At 38.4% G+C, this 22,656-nt stretch overlaps 1 protein-coding gene across 9 annotated transcripts in view; it reads right to left on the reverse strand.

The window, feature by feature from the left end:
- EFR3A (EFR3 homolog A) overlaps window positions 1–22,656 on the reverse strand; it is a 77,999-nt gene that overhangs the window by 15,460 nt on the left and 39,883 nt on the right. For 8 of the 9 annotated variants that reach the window (XM_030479111.1, XM_030479121.1, XM_030479102.1 and 5 more), the window contains 8 exons: window positions 17,962–18,099; window positions 13,179–13,257; window positions 12,096–12,231; window positions 9,875–10,039; window positions 8,114–8,228; window positions 5,438–5,489; window positions 2,232–2,404; window positions 1,718–1,793 (listed from right to left, as the gene is read on the reverse strand). In XM_030479111.1, the coding sequence (XP_030334971.1) occupies window positions 1,718–1,793; window positions 2,232–2,404; window positions 5,438–5,489; window positions 8,114–8,228; window positions 9,875–10,039; window positions 12,096–12,231; window positions 13,179–13,257; window positions 17,962–18,099 (934 nt within the window). The remainder of the gene's footprint in view (window positions 1–1,717; window positions 1,794–2,231; window positions 2,405–5,437; window positions 5,490–8,113; window positions 8,229–9,874; window positions 10,040–12,095; window positions 12,232–13,178; window positions 13,258–17,961; window positions 18,100–22,656) is intronic. The other variant, XM_030479082.1, reaches the window with a different exon arrangement.

A 22,656-nucleotide genomic window follows, 5' to 3' on the forward strand; every position in this document is an offset into this window, starting at 1 on the left:
TACGTAAAATTTTTTGACACACAAGATCTTTCTAGAAGCCTGCAAAATGCAAGAAGTTCAATCCTTCCCTTTAAAGAAAAGACAGAAACAAACCTCCTGGCTTTGAGAAAGTAGACTGAGATGAGGAGAGTTTTGTGCCTATGCCTGGTTTAATTCCACCTAACTTTAGCTACTGGAATTCTTAAGTATGATACACAGTTGCGTTAGGATTCCCATCTAACATCAAACAGGCCTAGATGGTCATTCAGATCTTAATGGGCATCTGGAAATGCTTCACCCCTCTCCTCTGATTATGCAGGGAATCTAGGAAGAGTAGGCTGCTAACACACACATCTACCCTAGGTGGGTAACATTAAGTTTATGATACACTCCTGAAACAGTATCACATAGATAATTATGAATGAATTACTGCACTCCTCAGGGTTAATACGTTTTTTAGAAGACTACAATCTTTTCTTGACCTGCTAAGGGTCTCTTTTCCTCTCCTGACCTCTTTAGAGATGACAGTGTTCACAATTCAAATATTTAGTTTGATGATTAAATTTTCATCTAGTAAAAATCAGTAAATACAACTCAGCCAAACTGCTCTAAATCCTAGATATTAAATTGATGAATTAACATTTAATTCACTTTTTACAAAGATACATTACTAATAATTGTCAGCGCTGGAGTATTCTTTATATATATATTATTCCAGTATTAATCAAAACAGGTGTAAATACACTGCAAGGAATACCACCTGTGCTAACCTAGCAAGAACATTTATCTTGCAATGCTACTTGAAAGCTGAGCATCTCTAGTTTGCATATTATAATATATGCAGTACTTTTGCCTCTGGACAAGTTAAACTGCACTTCTGCTGATATTTATAATTAGAATATGAAGTTAGCACTCTCAAGACACATTTTTTATTGCACAGCTAATAGGAAACAAAACCAAATCAGCATGGGATAGCTGTAAGAAATGAATGTATTTTCTCAGGCAGATAAGAGTGATAAACATTGTGAAGCCTGATTGAAGTGACTTCAGTACTTTGTACCTTTTTTTGTTTACAAACATACCTATGCAGATAAACCACAGACAGGAATGACAGCACATCAATTACATGTTTTTATCCTCACACTGAGAATAGGGTTATATTGTAAAGAAGTAATTTCACTCTCCATAAGCATCATCTAAAAAAAAAATATATCTTTTTTCTTTAGAACAAAACATTCTCAGAAGTCAACTGGCACAATGCCCTGTAAAAACAAATCCTGTATGGAGGTGCCTTTTTTCTTTAAAGTTAACTTTCTATAACATCTTTACCTAATACATAAGATACAAGTCCCTGTACCAAGGCTTTTAAAAAGGAATTTAAAACAAAAAAATAGCTGAAAATACAGCAAAATAAAAGCCATACAAATGAAAAACTGCTACTGAGCATAAATGAAATGTTGCACAGGGATGGTCTTTTCAGAATCATGGCTTAGATACACACTTCTAATTTCATGCATGCAACGGTTTTCACTGAAGACAAATGAAAATTTTATTCCATGGAATAACCTGTCAAGCATCCAGAACACCTCAAGATTGAAATCCTTCTAATTTGAATTCAAATCACTTGATACTGATCTTTGCAACTTGTTGCAAAAGCACACTTGTAGAAGAAAAGCAAAGCAACTGGCTCAGTTACTTTTCTTTCTAGATAGAAAAGCTAACTTTTTAATTCTATTACCTTTTTCATGAAGCTCACGTCTTGCCTTGAAATTTTGTCTCGTTTTATCTTCAGATCAGAAACATCTGGTATTATTCTACAAAGGAAACAAAAATGTCGGTTTAGCATAAGGAAGTTGAAAGGGAAGAGGATGTGAAATACATGAACTATTCAAACAAATCCTGAAGCAATTTCCATTTTAATTATATCCATGTTTAACAATGACATTCAAATTTCAGTTGAAGAGGAAGAACCATAAACAGAATTATGACAATGACATATTTTTTCCTGTGTATAAAATACCATGTCCTGTCTTCCATAGTTAAACCAGCAGATATTTGGAATAGTCCTTAAAGGTATCGTGCACTGAGGCTTACCTGTAAAACTCCTGCCATCAATAAATGACACTGAGCACTGTGCATTTATCAAAACAGTACATTAACATTTCATATAAGGAGAAACATTTTACAATCCATTTATCATTCAGATATTAAACTAGAATTTCAAGTAGGCCAAAGCAAACAAAAAGAAGTACCGTATCCCTCTGAGCTTTGCTCTGTTGTCATGCCGATCAATGAGGTTATGCAGTATTTCCAAGACCAGCTGCCTTAGCTCGGAGTCTTCCATGAGTGAAGGAGACAGTAACGGGTCCAGGAATGGGGCAGGAAGTGCATTCGTTATCGTTGTTGCTTTGTATCCTGAAGTCACCTGTTCAATGTTGGAAGTAAAGTTACTGTGGGTAAGAATTTCTTGCAGCTATCACTTTTTAGTGGGCTTGCTTTGACAAGGGGGATTCAAATTCAAAGGGGGGATTCAAAAGTATTGTATTAGTTTTGAAAATTCCTAACCTCACCATGAATTTAGAAAAGCCTATGTTGAAATGAACTCCCTCATCTGTTCTGAAGTGGTATTTCTCAGGATCCTTCCTCTACCAACACACCCAAAAGAAAAAATAAAGGTATCATTTACAAAATTCGTTTGAAAAATGGCCTATGAAAGCTGCAGGGCATAAAATAAGGACAGTAATAACTCCAATAGAGATTTTTCCATTTCAGGCACTGTGCTGCTCATATATGGTACTGAGTACCGGGGCCTATATGTGCATCTTAAACATTTATGGATATTACCTTTATTGCAAAAAAGAAAGCAAGCAGCAAACATCACTTTTGTAGAAATCTGGCACCATGGTGTTGGGTTTTTTCCTCTTCTACACTAATGCTACCCCCTGACTTGCCTCATTCGATTACTTTTATTTAAAGCAAGCTCTGTAGGTACATAAGGAAAAGTTAACTTTTATGTGAGAATTTAACTATCAATCAGCTGAACATTTACAGCAGTCAGAAATGTTTAAAATTTGCTGTCTCTTAAAATGAAGGTTACAAGAACATTACAATCTCAAAAAACCCAGGACTCAGAAACTGACAAGCATAAACTATTGAGGATGAGGGGAACAAAATCATTCAAAATCTAATTATAATAAAAGCAAACTTATTTTTACCTAAGACTATACGTAATCTATCTTCATTATGCCTATTCCATGGCATTACAGCTTTTACTTGTGAACTGCGTTGTACTAGTTTTGGATGGAACAGCTAATTTTCTTCATGGCAGCTCATATGCTGCTGTGTTCCGGATTTGTGGCCAAAACAGTGTTGTTTAGTGGCCGTTTTACAGGGACATGGAACGCTAAAACACAGGGTTCTTTTATTTACTGCTGAGCAGTGGTTACACAGAGCCAAGGCCTTTTCTGGTCCTCACCCCAACCCACCACTGAGTAGGCTGGGGTGCACGAGGAGTTGGGAGGCAACAGAGCCAGGACAGCTGACCCCAACTGACCCAAGGGATATTCCAAGACCATAGCATCAAAACAGGGGCACTTTGCAAGTGTTGCCACCACTCAGGGACTGGCTGTGTGTCAGTTGGCTGGTGGGGAGCTATTGCGGTTTAAGTGGGTTTTTTGTCTGTCACATGGGTGGGGTTTTTGTTTGGTTTTGTTTTATTTTTTATCACTTTTTCTTGGGTTTTATTTTCTTTTTTTACTCACTAAACTGTCTCAATCTCACTTATACCCTTCCAATTCTCTCCCTCATCCCACTGGAGAAGATGTGACTTTGTGACTGAGTGGTACTTTGCTGCCTGCTGAGGTTAAACCACAACACGTGAGCAAGCACTATTCCTCCAGCATAACTGACTTGTTGAAAGGAAACTGGTTGGCAGAGGAACGTGAGGGTACATGAAGGTATCTAATAAATCATTTTGAAAATGCAAAATTACTAATATTACAAGCGTAAGGCCGCAAATAAAATGAATGCTTTTAATGAAGTGCCAGATTTTAATTGCCTACACAACATGAAGTTGTCTGCCTGTGTGTATGCATGACAACAGACTAATTAGGTTATGAAGTATTACTCTTTTGTAAAGAATACATGATGTACAATGCCTAGTTCAGTACGTAGAAGAGGTCAGGTTCAGTAATTTCTAGTTCTTCAGCATTTGTGCAGACTAAACCTCATACACCACAACAAAAGCTTTGCTCTGAACACGAATTCCCTCCCACATTTTTTCCCCAGGATTTATCAATGTCAAATAATTCACTAAGGACGAAAACATTCACTTTCACATCTCTAGGACATGATGGGATTTTACTTTCATATTCTAAAAGAGGCTCCAAACGAAAATTCAGTGTTAAAAATGTTAAATTCTTTCCAGATGCACAATTTGAATCCCTTACAGCATACTTACAGGCTATGCAGCACCCCAAATAATTAGAACTGACTTCAATGGAAATTTTTAAGATTGGTGAGATGGGTATTGTCAGGACCAGTTTAGGCATAGTGGAGTCTATCTTTAATGAAGACAATGTGGAATACGGCCCCCTGAGGTCCTTTTTAACATGCTTTCCACTCTTAAATTGTAACTGTGAATGCTCAGCTCTTCCACCCGCCAGAATCTAGCATTTCATATTTTGACAAGCAGAGCTTAACTGATTTGCCTAACACCACACACAAGTTTAATATCAAAGCAGGGGTAGAAACTCATTCTCCAGGAATGCATTCTTTTGCTTTAGTCATGAAATCATTCTTTCTGTTATTTTCTCTGCTTCAGTCACAAAACAGTTTTTAGTTTCTGCAATAAAATAGGTCAGGATTCTACAGATAAGAGCCTCTTTTACTACCCACTTCTGATTCCTACCATCAGGATGTATTTCCAAAAATACCCTTTGAAGGTTTACAGTTGAAAAATGTATTTGTGATTAAACATTTAATTAGAGCTTAAAAGAAACTTGGGAAATACTAGGAAGGAAAGAACAATGGTGCCTGGAGCTCGGAGGCTTAGAGATAGATAGGCATCCATCCCTACAGTTTTAAGAATATTAGTCATTCTACTAATTACAGCTTTTCTGGTGTCAGACAAAAGTGATTTCACTTTGATGTTGCCAGCACTGCTGTCAGAATTAGTCAACTCAACCTACTCTATGATGTTCTTTTGGATCTGCAGATCCAGTTATAACCGATATTCACCAAACTGCTCTAAGAGATGGAGGAATATTTCTTGAGCTGCTTGTAACGTAAGTTGGGAAAACGCTGTCACAATTTTACCCAGTAGAACTACAGATCTATGTAAAATGAAGGTATGTTTAATTTCATAATAGAGAATTGTAATACTGTACTTACATGTATAAACATACAAAGTGAAACATTGTGTGCTTATAATGTAACATAATGAACACAGAAGGCTTACCATAAGTAAAGATCTCAATAACATAATTTGAATGCGCCTGGTTCCCAAATCTCTACAATTGGAAAAAAAAGATGAAAATTAGTTCCTTTACGTATCTTCAAAATATTACTGTACTCCAGACATCATTCTAACAACTGCAGTTTTGAAAAGTGAATACAAATCTTGGAGGGGATGCTGGATGACCACAAATAAGTATCTCCAAATGAGGTGTAATAACTAAATGTTTTTCAAAGGGACATTAATACAAGGCCTAAAAAACCCCACATATAACTGAAAAGACTAAATTATATATGGAAAGCAGATCTAAATCTTCATGTTTCATTCAGAAATCTCTTTGTATCTGAAATGTTCAACCTCTACATGCTTGACTTAATTTTCCTAAGCAACAGCGCTCAGAATTTCTTCTGAATTAAAATGTAATGGAGTCATGTAATGGAGTCTTTCAAAACATCAGGACATTTCTTTAAGTCAAAAAAAAACCCAACTTATGAACAAAATCAGCACGAAAACCTGAACCCTCAGTTTTCCTATCAGAGGAAGGTACATGGAACACCCCTTAACCTGTTCTTCACCTGTACTCATCTTTCATCTGCTGGTACTAGAAGACATTAAATACCTACTGGTATACAGTCACATATGCAATGTTCATGCAAGATCTTACAAATAAAAGCGCACTTGGAATAAATTGCTCCATTTACAGCATGACAGAATGATTAGGGTTGGAAGGGACCTCTGGAGATCATCTAGTCCAACCCAGGCAGGGCCACGCAGAGCAGGTTACACAGGAACACATCCAGGTGGGTTTTGAATGTCTGTGGAGGGAGACTCCACAACCCACCCTGGGCAGCCTGTTCCAGTGCTCCACCACCCCCAACTAAAAGTTCTTCCTCATGTTGAGGTGAAACTTCTTGTGTTTTAGTTTATGGCCATTGCTCCTTGCCCTGTTGCTGGGCACCACTGTAAAGAGTCTGGCCCCATCTTCCTGGCACCTGCCTTTGAGATATTGATCTGCATTAATGAGATCCCCTCTCAGTCTTCTTTTCTCTAGACTAAACAGGCCCAGCTCCTGCAATCTCTTCTCATAAGAGAGATGCTTCAGAACCCTGGTCATCCTTATGGCTCTCCGCTGGACCCTCTCCAGTAGTTCCTTGTCTCTCTTGCACTGAGAAGCCCAGAACTGGACACAAGTACTCCAAATGTGGCCTCACTAGGACCAAGTAGAGGGGGAGGATCTCCTCCCTTGACCTGCTGGCCTCACTCCTTCTGATGCACCTCAGGATACTACTGGCCCTCCTGGCCGCAAGGGCACACTGCTAGCTCATGGTCAACTTATCATCTACCAATACTCCCAGGTCCTTCTCAGCTGAACTGATCTCCAGTAGAGGTCAGCCCCCAACCTGTACTGGTACTTGGGGTTGTTCCTCCGCAGGTGCAGTACCCTACACTTGCCCTTGTATAGAGACTCTGTCAAGCAAGTAGAAAAGGTACAAACCCTTTTGCCCACCAAACAGCATAAAGAGCGAGCAACCCTCTTCACAAAAGTTGGCCCCTACATAACAGTAGAAACTTCCACCTTCATGGGCTCTAATCCTGACTATATCCCACTGGCAGTATCATTCACATCTTGTGTAGCAGAGACCAAATGTTCAGGTAAGTAATGCAAGATTTTATCAGCAGTCAGAAAGCCTGCTTTGTTCGCAATGACACACGTGTATCACACCAACAGTCCCATGTTTACACAGAACCCCATGAAGGAAAATTGTACAGTTAAAAACAACCCCAACTCCCCCACCCCAACTGGTAACCCAAGTGCAGAACTGTGAATGGATTCATATTCCAAATACCTTCCCAATGAGTGGGAACTGGCTGGCACAGACAGATTTCTATCTTCCATGGAATACTGTCCCATACTGCATGGGCTCAATACTATATGAAAAGCTACCAAGAAGCCAGGAGAATGACACTGACTTCCTACTTATGCTCGCAGAGGATCAGACATACATGGTATGAAGTATCCATGCATACCTGGAAAGAATAGCTACAACCTGTTCAGTGATTTTCCCTATACTGGTGAAAAGCAGTCTTTTAAACAGAATGATGCAGGAAAAAATATTACTTCAGCACATGGCAGCTTTTTAATTATGGGTTTACAACAGAAGTCTGCCCACCTGTGGCTTTATTTCTAAATAAATCTGGAAAATCTAAACTAAACCAAATTCATGGGAACTTCTGCAGTTTATTTCTTAATCTGAAGTCATCTTGTACAGAATGAAGGACCCCCCCCAAAAAAAAATAATCTGTAACTTATACAGCTATTTGAAAAAAATTTAGTCATAGCTCAACTTCCTTCACTCATAAAACACACATGTAAGAAGTTCTGGAATTTACCACCCTTAAGTAGACAATTTCAGAAACATTTGTACAGATGTGGAGAGAAGAAATGTTTTAGTGCAAGATAAGTTCCATTCCAATCAGGTATTTTCTATTAGTTAACACGTCTGGAGATTAATTTCATACCAGTGACATTGTGCTTGTCTTGATTCTGCACAGTATTTAATACAGCCCCGTAAGAGGGAGAATTTGCATTTCACTTTTCTTAATGTTTTCACTTTGTAATTTATCAGATTAAAAATCTAGATTTTTAATTAGAAATTAAAAAATACAGGATATACAAACCCCAGGTGACTGGTATCCAGTGATTGTGAAGTTGCCCCGAAAACAGGTACTTTTCCCATGATGAACATCATAATCTCTGATCTCTGGTAATCTGGGAGATTGCTTCCAAAAAATCCTAAATAAAAATGCAATATAATCACACATGAAAGAGATGTAGGGTCCTTCTCTTTATAAGAAAAGCCTTCTAAATACAAGGAATACATTAAGAAGATCAAAATGGATGAAGAATGAAAGTATGATTTGTTTTAGGGGGTTTGGGTTGATGGCAAGTTGAGTATAAGTCAACAGTGCGCCCCAGCAGCCGGAAGGACCAACCATGTCCTGGGGTGCATCGAGCACAGCATCGCTAGCTGGCTGAGGGATGTGATTGTCCCACTCTACATCATGCTGGTGTGGCCCCACCTTGAGTACTGGGTGCGGTTTTGGGCGCCTCGAAATAAGAAGGACACCAAAACAGTAGAGTGTGTCCAGAGGAGGGCAACCAAGATGGTGAAAGGCTCCAGGGCAAGATTTAGGAGAAGCAGCTGAGGTCACTTGTTCAGCTTGGAGAAGGCTGAGGGGTACCCTCATCGCAGCCTACCCCCTCCTCATACGGCTGTGGAGGGGAAGGACTGATCTCCTTTCTCTGGTGACTAAAGATAGGAAATAAGGAACTGGGAAAGCTGCATTGGCAGAAATTCAGATGGGACATTAGGAAAAGGTTCTTCACCGAGAGTGTGGCCGGTCACGGGAGCAGGCTCCCCATGGACATGGTCACAGCACTGAGCCTGTCAGAGTTCAAGGAGTGTCTGGATGATGCTCTCAGTCATATGGCTTAGTTTTAGGTAGTCCTGCAAGGAGCAGGGAGTTGGACTTGATGATCCTGATGGGTCCCTTCCAACTTAAGGTATTCTGTTTTAATCTATCATTGTGCAGTAGTATAAATGTCACTTTGACAGAAAGAAGCTTTACTTTAAAAGGTTGGGTTGTGGGTTTTGGGGGATTTTTTTGGGGAGTGGGAGGTTAACATTTTAAGTTACGGTTTTACTATAATGGTGAGAAATAATTTACTATATACTTGCTACTGGCTGTAGAAAGCTTCATGTCATAAGCAAAGGTACAGATTAGTGAACAACACTGAAGTTACATTCCCCCTTGTTCTTTAAGTAAGAGAATACATATCATCAATGCACTGCAAAATATAATATCACTACCACCAAGAGAAAATCTGAAAAAAGGGAAGAGGCAATTTTAATGAAATTATTTACAGAAACTGTTGCTCTTATTTTCAGTATTGTGCTAAGAAGCACTTCAGTGAAGTTGTGGTAGCACAACCAGCCATTAGGTGTCATTGTTGCCACTATGTTTAACATTGGTTTGCACAAATTTTCAAGTAGTACCTACTAAAATACATTACTGTATGATTGCTTGCAATATGATTTTCATAAAAGGACTAATGTTAGTTCTGTACCTCTGAGACAGAATGATGTCTATATTTCAAGTGCTATATAATAATATAACCAACAAATTTATTGTAAGTCCACAAGCATTTTTAATTTTCATTGAGCTTCTTTGCTATCTGCTCCGTTAACAATTAAAAGGAGTTTCAGTTTCAGTTTTCGGAAGTCAAATACATAAAGCAAGCCTGAGATTTAGAGGCAAATACAATCAGAGGTACCATACTCACCATTATTCCTTTTTGAGTCAAGCTGGTTTACTACCATGTCATTGAGGAAGGTGCAGAAGGGGAGGAATTTTAAGTGAACTCATGTTCTCACTCACCAATTGTTTGGATAATAGCATTTTGGACAATCCTTTCATCACTCTCCTTGGAGCTCGTGCTGAAGGTGGCACTTCCTGCTGAACTGCGCCTATCACCCAGCTCAAAGTCAACGCTGATGCGCAAGTGCTTCAACAAGGTGTTAAAAACCTCCAGAACTGTTGGGCCTGGAAAAACCCACACAACAATGATTGCAGCTGTCAAGGGAAAGATGCCTTAAGAAAATGAAAATCAATCTTTTCAATCCCTTTTCAGGAGAAATCAGATTAAGCTAAAAAGAACAAATGAAATTCACTGTCTAAAGGATATGGCCTGAGGATAAGCTTTTGAAGTGTGCCTACACCTTGATATTTGAGAAATTCATTTGGAATCAGGAAATGCAGTAGGTGTATATGCATAATCCATTACTATCAAGCTGTAGTGAGTCTGGCTAGGACGGAGTTAACTTTCTTCCTCACAGCCTAAGTGGTGCTTTGCTTTGGGTTCGTGACTAAAATATTGCTGACAACACACCAGTGTTTTGGCTGTTGCTGAAGAGTGCTAGCAAGTGTCAAGGCTTTTTATTTTCCCCATTCTGTCTCTACAGAGTAGGCTGGGTGTGCAAGAAACTGGGAGGAGACACAGATGGGCCAGCTCACTCAAAATGACCAAGGGGCTATTCCATACCATGTAATATGCTCAGCACTAAGAGCTCAAGGAAAGGAGAAGGAATTGGGGGGCATTTGTTCATATGGCATTTGTCTTCCAAAGTAACCATTCTGCACGCTGAGGCCCTGCTTTCCAGGAAGCAGCTAAATATCTGCCTGTCAGTGTGAAGTACTGAATAAATTCCTTTGCTTTCTTTGTGGATGCAGCTTTTGCTTCACCCATTGAACTGTCTTTCTCTTGATCCATGAGACTTGTGACCTTCTTTCTACATTCTCTCTGTCCTGTGGGAAAGGGGAGCAAATGGCTGTTGGCTGGAGGTAACCCACCCTGCCAGTTTTACACAGAAAATATGGCTGGTTGCAGAAATTAAGCATCATTACTATGTTAAACTGCTGGTACTTGCATCTGAGTTTGTTATTTCAAAACCTGCTACTGAAATCCAGTTCCATGTATTGGATCAAATACTGAGCTCTTTTCATAATACAGTCAAAGACTTCACAAGTCAGAATCATGGAATTGTAATCATGGAATTGTTTGGGTTGGAAGGAACCTTAAAGATCATCCAGTTCCAACCCCCTGCCATGGGTAGGGATATCTTCCACTAGACCAGGTTGCTCCAAGCCCCATCCAGCCTGGCCTTGAACACTGCCAGGGATGGGGCAGCCAGAACTTCTCAGGGCAACCTGTGACAGCACCTCATCACCCTCACAATAATGAGTTTCTTCCTAATGCCTAATCTAAATCTACCCTCTGTTAGTTTAAAGCCATTCCCCCTTACCCTATCACTACATGCCCTCGTAAAAAGTCCCTCCCCAGCTTTCCTGTAGGCCCCCTTTAGGCACTGGAAGCTGCTCTAAGGTCTCCCCAGAGCCTTCTCTTCTACAGGCTGAACAAGCCCAGCTCTGCCTGCCTGCGTTCACAGAAGAGATGTTCCAGCCCTCTGATCACACCTTTGATAGGTCTGTGCATGCAAGTGGATCTTGTATTAGGAGAAAGAACAGGCTCAGGCTAATGAAGCAAAGCAATAATGTTTCAGCAGGAAACCAAGGAAAAACAACAGCAGAGCACATGTGCGTACACACAGTCATAACTACTCTCACTTCAAGGAGCTATGTTACCTTAAATGACAAAATTCACCCTATCAGCTGCTTCACAGTTACAAAGGTAAAATTGCACAAAGATCATTCTACTCTTGACTCTGTTATTACCACTCATCTCTCAGCAGCTGTATCACAAAGTGACACTGCTCCTGACATTTCATAGTCACACAGCTCTCTGACTTTGTGATTTCCTAGCAAACAGGAGTTCCTGCCTTTCACAAGGCTGTAAATTTGCATCTACCCATTTTTCAATGCAAAGGATTATAAAACAGTGAAACAACCAAGTAAATACATTTAAGTAATTGTAAACCAAGGAAGATTTCAAGCATTTTATCAGCACAAAGGAATAAAAATTGATAAATACAAAACCTTCTCAAAATATATGCTTTCATTCAGTCTGAAAAACAAAGCAAAAATAAGCATCACCCTTCAGATCCATCCTTGGACCTGATGCCTTTAATTGAAGACAACTTACCTATTGATCCTTTGGCTGCTATTGCAACTGCTTCCAAAAGAACCTGAATAATGCCAGCACGAACTCGTGGTGAGTCCCTTTTGCGAACATCAAGGTGTCCCAGAATTTCTTGTATTACATGATGGGAATATTGTGCCTATTAAAAACCAAACAAACAGAAAGAAAACCTTCATCTGTGACTTTAATAAGAATAAACTCACATACCATTCAGCTACAGTCACAACCAACGTTCCTATTCCGCAACATTCTTACTCAGAAATTTATCTGGGTTTCAATCAATTCATGATTAAATATAGATTCAAAAAACTACCATGACAGATGAAGCCATTCAGCCCAGTGTACAAAAGCTTACAGTATTAAAATGTAAGCTTTAATACTGTAGGAACATCTAACAAGAACAGAGGAGGCCTGAAGTAGTATTTCATTCAGCTAACTGCAGTCCAAGGCCTTCAGCTGCTCTTATGAAAAAGTGCCATTGATATAAACACTGAGGAAACTCAGATTTTTTCCACAAACCTGCAGTTTCATGACTTTATCTTTTGGGTGTCTGTGCTTGATGAAAGCCAAGAATCAGACTTTGATCATGTTTGTAACAGACAATAGAGGTTGCCCACTAGTAAAAATCAATGAGCACAGCACAGTTCCATGTGAAGTTGGATTCTTGGGTTGTAGTAGCAGTACAGCTGTATTGGCATGGAGGAATGACCACCTTAAGAGAGATTTATTTATCAAGCACAATGTCAGGTCAGTATGACTATCCATCTCCCTGTTCTGAGCTGGCTGAAGGACCTCCTTCATTACCTTCAATACATTTCATTGAGAATTCCTTAATATCTTTTCTTCTTCTACAAGTGTACAATAACTGAAAGTAAATCAGATAAATTCTTATCACAAACCACTATTAGGTTATTATTTGAACCGTGTTAAGAATAAGGCTAAGGAGTTATAGAAAGGCATCTTTTGGATTGCTTTACTTAATCTATTTTCTATCACTAATTGTGGTGAGGTGAGCATTTAAACCTATCTCATGTGCTCAAAACATGTACATGAGGGGAAAAAAAAAAACCCTGGAGAAAATCCTACCTGTATAGAATACATGATGATTTTGAAGCAGGAAACTGCAAATTCGTTGGGATCCCATAGTCTATGATGGTCTAAATGCCTGTAACCAAAAATTAAGGGACTTGAAATAATGACATTCCACATATATAATAAATGGCATCTTGAAATTTTCCCCAAATTCACCTTGAATAGATTATTTCCTTACATAAAGCTTCTAAACAATAACTTACCTAGTTAAGAAAACTACAACTTCAGAAAAGCATTTGTTTTCAAGGTTTAGGATGTAGTCACAAAATCTTTCACTGTAACAGAAATTCCTGATCTTCCAGTTTTGGGAATTTAAGGAACCCAGTCATACCAAAGATAGACAGTTAAGAATATACTGTTTCCATACAAAATGTATGCATAAAAACGGCTGTGACATTATATGCTTATTCACATGAATGAGAAACACTGAAGAAGATGGTTATAATACATTGACAAACTTCTACTCTAAATAACTAATTCGTTTTGAATCAGGAGCTACAAAATAATTATGGCTGAAAGTTACATCCAGAATAGAGACGCTAAGAATTATTTTCATTTTCACAGTGGTTTCACGAATAATATATAAGGAAACCAAAAATGAGCTACTCTGTGTGTATATACTCCTTTAACACTCTGAAGCATTTCAACACTTTCTGCAAGAATTATCCAAACAGAATCAGAAAGACAAATGCATCAGTTTCTCTTTAAATGGAATAGGAGCCACCGATGAAACACTGTCGGAGTTTCAAGCAGAGGGAAATTCTGCTTTAGCACTATGTTGAAAGCTATGAGTAGGGCAGACATAAAATCTTCCAAAAAGGAGATCTGAGAAACTAGAAAAGCATGATAAAAATCAATGCACATTTAAATCTTGGAGTCTGAAAAAAGTAATTTTGGATCCTTTTTAATTGGTATGATTTAGGTTAAAACCCCCCAAACAAATGAAAACCAAACACATCAACAAACAAATAAAAACTAATAATCAAAACAAAACCAACCAAAAACTTGCTTACAGAAACTGAATTTGTCTTTCTAAATAGCTGCAGAATCACTACTGGTTTGCCCTTTCTCAAGAGAGCAGAGCAAACACATAAAGATGCTTCAAATAACAGATTTGAAAGCATACAGGTGAAAGAAGCCAGTACTCTGAATGCAGGAGGACAGACTGGATGCTTTAACTTATTTTGTTTAGAATCTGGAGGTCTCCATTACCTCACTGGCCAGCTGCTACCAGCCTAGTGACCTACTTGAGTACACAGGTCTCCTTCAAGGTTGATTAAACCAGCTGGCATAAAGCCACCCTCCACTGTGCCCTAAATTATGCTGCAGTCCATTGCAGAGCTTAAAAAAAAATACAGCCATTTTGACACACTACGTATCTTTAAATAGAAATCCCTACACTAAAGAATTTCAGGAATATTAAAGGTGTTTGTCTGCCAAGGTAACAGCATATTTGCATTATTAAACATTAAACTGGACTACCCGTTGGGGATAGCTGCATTTCTTTTGCACCTGCCAAACACACAGGTACATTTAATCCTGCCTTAGGTAGAAAGACAAACAAAATTACCTCTTTAAATCCTTCAAGGCTTAGTGGTTCATCATGTATTTATTCATATCTTCTTTCTCCCTAATATCATTCCAGTACACTCCATCACTTCTTGTGGATGATAGCTTATTTTAGCTAACCTATTTTATTTTTGTCTCACCAAATACAAAATCATGCTCTCCACCAGCTTCCCCTGATTACAGCTAAACCTTTAATCTTTCAGGGTAGCACATGTTCTCTGTTACCTCTTTATCTGCCCCAAAGATTCATTCAGGCAGGCTATGGTCAAGATTATTGGTCAAATTATATATCTTATGGCAAGTCTGGTTTTTTCCTTCTCGAAACAAGACACACAGTTTTCCTTTTCCAGAAAGGCAAAGTATTAGCTGCATCAGGTACATGAACTGATGGGGAGACAGAAGGGAGAAGATGACAGCCCTGGTTAATGTTTTGTGTAGTAGCTCAATGGGCAGCATGCTTTGTACACTGGAATTTTCCTCCTAAGAAAAGGAGTATTAGATTACTGTAGGTGCTATATTTTACTCATCAGAATGCAGGCAGTGTATGCAATGTAGTTTTGCTTTTGTAAAAGACAGTTAATGCTATTTCGAGCATGCTGCATTTAGTTTAGTTAAAAATCAAGTCACATCTTGCCTAATTTTCTCTTCCAATTACATTTCTTTTAACAAGAAGTATCTACGTGAGATTGCAAAACATTTTATTGCCGAATTAACAAATGCCAAACTCTGCCTTCTATTAAGATCTGCTGCACATATGTAGCAAATGTGCACAATCGTGTTTCTGAAATTAAAAGGAACAGCAGAAGCAATGGTGCAAAATAACTGCTTTATAGAGTGAGAGCCACGAACAGTCTGAATTCAACTCACTTTCACACATGCAAGCAATCTTTGCAGTACAAAGTGATAAATTGATACTGGTGATTAGAAAGTAGAACTGAGGCATGCATGGAAATGTGTAAAATAATCTTCTCATGCACTATGTTTGCTGGAAGAATACTAAACACCAGCCTTCTGATATTCAAAACCCTTGCACTGATGATTTGAGAACTCACAAGAATGGTAAAATACAGCAAGATGAATAGGGTATAAATTGTTATACTTGGGAAGTTGTTTATATTCACTGTATCCCCCTGGATCTGCCTAATCTATTCATCATTGCAAATTCATGCTAAATAGCTTGTGACTGCTGACACAAAATACACATTTTTTTCATCTCATATTAATACGAAATTTTTGACTTTCATTAAGCAGATTGCCAGATTGATCTGTCAGATTTCATTAAAAAATGTGAATTTGCGACTTTCCACATGTAGACACTTCTAACCATGGAGATTTTCTGCCAAAGGCAAGGAGAATTAAAGTCAATCCAAACCCATACCAGGAGACCGACTCCAGATTGCAAATGTCTTTATTACCCTCAGTCAAAGGGTAATAACTCATTGCAGCAGTACTGTTCTCCCAGTTTTGCAAGGAAGTGATGGCACATGGACTGATCATAGAATGATTTGGGTTGGAAGGGATCCCAAGGCCACATGAAGGAAGCCTTCAAGCCAGGAACTGAACCTGCATCTTCAGTGTTAGCGCTGTAATAAGTGGCCTTATCTTTGTTTCCAGAGCTTTCTTAAAAACAGTGAAATTGTTGAAAACTGTTAGGAGAAACATTTTTCTAAGCAAATGTGCACAAACTAAGTCAGGTTTTTCAACTGGATAAAGTTCAACGGACTCACTATCTCAAACTTCCACTCTACCAGCTCTGCTCATTCACAATGTGAAGCTGATTATATAGAGCACACTCTTTTTGGTTAGGAAAACCACCTTGGGAATTGCATTTTCTGCATCTCTTATTCTTCAAAAATACTAAACCTTTACAGCAGTTATTTATAAAAACATAAATTTATTTGGGAATTCTTCCTCAAAATGGAACACAAAACTGGTAACCACAAAGACTCCATGTTCATAAAAGAAATAATACATTCTGAGTAGCTGGTTGTCATCTCCTGATTTCAGCTCACAAATACAGCACGCAGTTCCCTCTAGTGGCAGGTATTTTGGAGGAATGCAAATTCTACATGTAGGAAAGGATGAAAATTCATTAATAAAGCACTCAACTTTACAATAGTTAAACTCCTATCAGACTGGTATAATAGGTACACATGGAAAGTAAGATAATAGCACAGTTCTTTGCATTTAACGCTTTTGGGTGAAAAACAAGGGGCTACAGAAGTTTTCTGCACTCACTACTCATCCTTATCTTCTTTTTGCATTTCTGTTCTTACTTACAAGTAGTAACTGTAACTAGTATGTAACTAAGCACTAAAAGGGCTTTTGGAAGCTTGAAAGCCTTTCAGTGTATGAATGGAATCTTTACGTTTCTGTGGGAAGAACTAGGCTATCTAAGAGCAGATATGCCCGTAACAGGTGCGTATCTTGAAAATCTCCAAGAAGAAGGAAGCAGCTCTCCTCCTCACCAGGAAAAGCCTGGGTCTGAAAGTTGTATCACTGAGTTTAGAGCTTCCTATACAGATTTCTCTTGAGAATATGCCTACTTTGTACATGCCTGAGGTGAAAGAAGCAGATTTAAGTTATCTCAGTGCTTGTAGCTTTTTTCACATCATATTTTTTAAGGAAGCAACTGGGGCAGAGAACTGAAAAACACTGGACTTGATAGTTAACACATTAATTTGTACTGTGTGCATTTGTGCATAATGTCCCTACTGTGTGTACATCTGCCATTCATGACTAAATAAGCTGTTAATAGATATTCCTCACAGAATATCAAAACAGGTCTTGGAAGAAAACTACAAGAAAGCAGAAATCTTAACTTAATGTATTAATCCAGGTACAGTGTTTGCTTGTGCTGCGTATTTTACTTGCCTTGTCTCTTCACTGATTGCAACAGTCATCTATGGGATGTTAATATCTTGAATTAACAGTTCCACAGCCAAAAGAAAGGCCAGCTGAGGCAACAACCCCTCCAAATCATTATATTGCACTTGTAAAGTCAGCAAAATGGAAACCACATTTCTCCATAACTATCTTCAAGTTGATAAGAAAGTAAGAGTTGAAATTAAGAGAGGGGCAATTTCTTGAATAAACATGAATGGAATCCTTTAGGTTGAAAAGGAGGAAGGAATTTAATGCAACGTAATTAGAGGATGAAATAAAAAGAAAGTCTCAAGATAAGGCCTTCTATGAATTTTCAACTTACGCAAAAACTGGTCTGACAGCATTATTCATATTTCCATAGGTTGCTCGTCCTAGTAGCTCCCTGAAGCAGTTCTCGGCCAGCAGAGCAGGATTTTCCTCTTTCTCTCCTCCTGTAGGTGAGGATGGAGGGCCTACTCTGCTGAAGTAAGACAAACATACATTGATTTTACTGCTGATTAATATTCCTCATTGTTACTGTACCCATCCTTGGTTCTACAACATTCATGAGTCACACTTTTGATCTAGGCAAAAACTGTTATCTCAAATACGCATCAAACCAGAATTCAGAGTAAAATATTTTATTCTCTTATAGCAGGACTATAAATCATCGTCTGGCCACTCAGTAGTGATCACTGTATTGGTAAACATTTATATGGCAAAACCAATGGCTGTTAACACTGATATAACTTGTTACCCACTGCATTTTACAAACTATAATCCATTGCTAACGATGAAAGCTATGAAACCATGTAAAAAGTTAGGCAGAACCTTAAGTCATTTGTTCAGACTAATGATCTCATTCACCTGCCCACTACTGAATCCACACTGTGTGGGTGAGTGTTAAATAAATCTCCAATACTTCTGCAGGAACAGATGGCTTACGAGTTGAAAAATGTCTGATTGAACTGATTAGAACATTATCACCCACACAGTTACCTCCAACTAGATTTGTAGAAGTTAGTCACCTTCTAACTGTCCCCAACATGACTATGGAGAGGATTGTCTGTGCACTGGCACAGGGTGCCCAGAGAAGCTGTGGCTGCCCCATCCTTGGCAGTGTTCAAGGCCAGGTTGGACGGGGCTTGGAGCAACCTGGTTTAATGGAACGTGTCCCTGCCCATGAAAGGAAGTTGGAACTGGATGAGCTTTAAGGTTCCTTCCAACCCAAACCATTCCATGATTCTATGAATAAAAAACAATAAAAAAAAAGATGACACGATGGAAGGGAGAGGAAAAAAAGCAATGAGGGAAGGAAGAATTTATTACACAGCTACCATTTCTTCAGGTGCCAAAACACCCCAATGAATGACTTCAAGTAAAATATTTTTTCTTAAGTTAGAAGGAATTAAAATCATTATTTAAATATCAACTTCATTTCATATGGAAATTTCAAGTCAGGAGTTTAATAAAACGTGCTGTGCAAAGCAAGGCTTTAATGTTTTATAGTAATGATCAAATAGCAACTATTAAACTTTTGTAAGTTTCAAATACTGCCATTTTCAATTATTTCTTTTCTCTCTGTGACTGGGAATCAGGCTGACTATTTAAAATCAATGTGGTACAAAAAGAGAGTGAAACTACTGAATTAAAGACCGAATCCAGACAAGAGAAGCAAAACTACAGGAATGCCAAGCTATTTTGAACAAACTAAAACCTGCTGTGGCCCAAATTCTATCAGTGAGTTTTGAAGGCAACAGTCTCACCTTGGAATAGCAAAGATCAGCACCCACACTGTAAACAGCGAAAGGCAGAGCTCTTCCAGAAGAGTTTCCAGTTTCCCACTTCTCATTTTTGATGCAGGCCCTGGGAATGTTTTATGGCTCTTATTTTTTTTGAGGGGGAAGGGAGTTGTGGGGTTTTTGTTGGGTTTTTATTTTGTTGTTTTGTTTTTCCCTTGCCCAAATTCACTTCTTTTTTAGTACACAGAGACCTGAATTACTAGAGCAAATTAAAGGCATTTGAAATGTATTTCTGAATTAAAACACTTCACACCCCATACCATTAAACTGTTAATAAGATTTCATTTAAATTGAGCAGTTGAGAGGTGGAAGACTGAAGAAGAAAGAAAGAAAACAGTTTCCCCTAAGGCACTTAAAGTACTTATCAGGAAGAACTGTAGCTACAGATGGCAAGTGGTTTTTTGCACAACACACATTACAGAAACTTAAGCGAGGATTCATTCACTTACATTAACATTACGTATCGATGTGTTTAGAGATTTATTTTATTCTGCAGAGATCAGTACACTAAAACCCTAAACATACTTTCAGTTCTGCAGCGCAAGCTTGTGCGTTAAATATGTTTAGAAGTGTTCACCAAGTGCATCAGCTTTAGTTAATGCACACTCCTCAGCATCCAAAACATGTAGCTTTAGAGCATTTCAAAGAGTGAAATACTGAAATGCTACTAGTCAAATGAACACGTTAACATCATAGTTGTAATATCTTCTGATAGCGGAAGATCTTCTAGTGCTTCAAGACTACTGCAATCTGAAAGTTGCAATATACATGCCCTGTTGCCTCTGGTAACATCAGTGTTTCAGAAATTATCGTAACATTGCTGGCTTGTCAGATTTTAATAATAGAAAAGCCCCAGGCACCCCGCTAGATAAGTGAGGAGAAATAGTTTTACAACAAATACACAATGATTAGAATTTTAAAAGGCATGACAATTTGTATATAACCCACCACGAGCACCACAAAACTGCAGCTTCATTCAACTCTGTGCCCCTCAATCTCCCTATTTTTTTCTCCCTGTACTGCCCAGACTGATCCCAACAGACAGGCATCCTTCCCAGTGCAGAGAAGGTACAAACAACAGCGCAGGACTGTCATTCCCATTGCTGTTTTGACTCAGATTCCCAAGAGTGCAGCAGCATTACAAAGGTGGGTGGGTGGGTGGAGGGAAAAACGAAAGCAGGCTGCAGAACATACAGTGAGTCTGTCTGGAAGAATTCTAGTTAAAACACAGTAAAAATAAGTTATGTGTTAAGTGTTTGTATACGAAAACCTACAGAAGGTGGCTTCTCAGCATTGCTTGGCGTCTTATTTTAGAAGAGGTTAAAGGCAGAAATTGCAATCCAGTCTTCGTGAGTCTTCAGACTGCACTGGAATGTTCAAAATTGTCTCCTTTTGTCTGCAGGAATCGCCTTTTTATTTTGAACTTTTACAGCATCTACCTCTAAGTATTTCTCACTAAGAGTTCCTTTAACATTATCAGATGGAAGACAACGAATATAAAACTGCTTTTAACTTTCCTAGTTTGAAGGAAAAGCTTTGTACAGCCTTTCAAGGTTCTAAATTCAAATGAGCAACTCATTTTGTTTCACTGACTTGGTTTTTAAACAAAGATCAGAAAACAAAGATCTGGTTTTTAAAACAAAGATCTGACAAATCCAACTGCAATACTTAAATAAATAAATAAATTACTACTATTTCTCTGCATCCAGACTTTCTGTACTACCACAAGTCCAGAGGAGTGGAACACGAAATGCATTTTGCAATGAAATGAGCAGGAACTATTCCCTTGAACAGTTCTACCAGTTCAAGGTAGTAGTATATACTAGATACTGAAATAAGTACAGCAATTGTTTTGTAACACAGAATCATAGTGAAGTACAATTAAGAAAAAACCCAATCTGATTTTTAGAATATGTTACACTTGCCATTTTTTCTGATAGTCATGTAGCTAGAATGTGCATTCAGATACACAGACAAGTAACAACATCCACAAATACAACTGTCTTTCTAAAACGTTGTTTAAATATTCAGTTCTTAACTCCAAAAAGTGTCTCATCTGAGAGGTTCTCAGAAGAATTTTGAATTAAGCTACTAAGTAAGGTTCCACAAGTAAAAATTATGCTGATCTTTAAGCTAAGCTTTTAACTACACATACTTCAGCTTTTACCAAAAAATGGTTATTTTCTACGGACTTGAGATGGGGGTATTTTCTGGAATTTCTGCTCTCTCTCAAATAGTACTTCAATTCCATCTGCCAAAACAACGTGCTTCTGACTCCTACTCCTCCAGATGCCTCTGTTTGTGCTCCACAGATATGACATCACTTTCAAGATGAGAAACTCTCTGTAACATCATTTAAGGCCAGGAGATCAACAATTTATAAATACTGTTTTCAGCTTCTGTCATATGCACATCGTGTGAGGCCCCTACTTGTCACTTGGAAAACCATTAGTCTTTTTTTCTGTTGAAAGTGCATTATAGAGAAAGTTTCAAGCAGCCAGTTCAGATATTTGATTAACAGTTGTTTTTTGACAGATTTGTTTTACTACCACCACTACTGCATTGCTCAACAAATGATGGAAATTGGTTCTGCAGTACATATAAACTGATCTGCTTTACATGGTTGATCCAAATCCCATTTCAGTCAGTTTTTCCACCAGTAATTAGCTTAATTTGCTAAATGGCCAACCTGCATGTAGAATCCCTGTAACAGCAAGCAAAGGCTAACCATGCTCTCCTTATTCAAACAGCACTTCCAGGAACCTTTGTCTCTTATTCAGATCCCTGTTCAGATGTAAAATCCAAGCAGGTATTTCTGTACATACTGTGTGGGGCCTCAGTTCTATGCAGTAAATAAAGCATGGACAGATAGACAACTATTGATTTTAGTTATGTAGTCTGAAAATTTGCTTTAGAGAAGAGACAGGTACTGACAGAAATATGAGAAGAAAAATAAGGCTGAAGAATGGGAAAACACACCACCTAAACCCAACAAACCAAAACTGAGCAACCTGACAGATTTAGCAAGCTGAGAATCATGTGACAGCATGAAAAGCGTGGTGGTATAAGAAGGCTGCTGAGCCTACTTACCAAGCAAGCTTTGAAGTAGCTAGGGCTGAACTTGAAACAAACATTTAAGCTTCTGTGCACAGCTGAGGTTGTTTTTTGGGAAACTTCCCAATGCTAGCAATAAAAAAGTGCTGAAAACACGTGAGAGTGACCAGGAATAAAAATAC

This window comes from Strigops habroptila, chromosome 1 (assembly GCF_004027225.2).
Source record: "Strigops habroptila isolate Jane chromosome 1, bStrHab1.2.pri, whole genome shotgun sequence".
Taxonomy (NCBI): Eukaryota; Metazoa; Chordata; class Aves; order Psittaciformes; family Psittacidae; genus Strigops; species Strigops habroptila.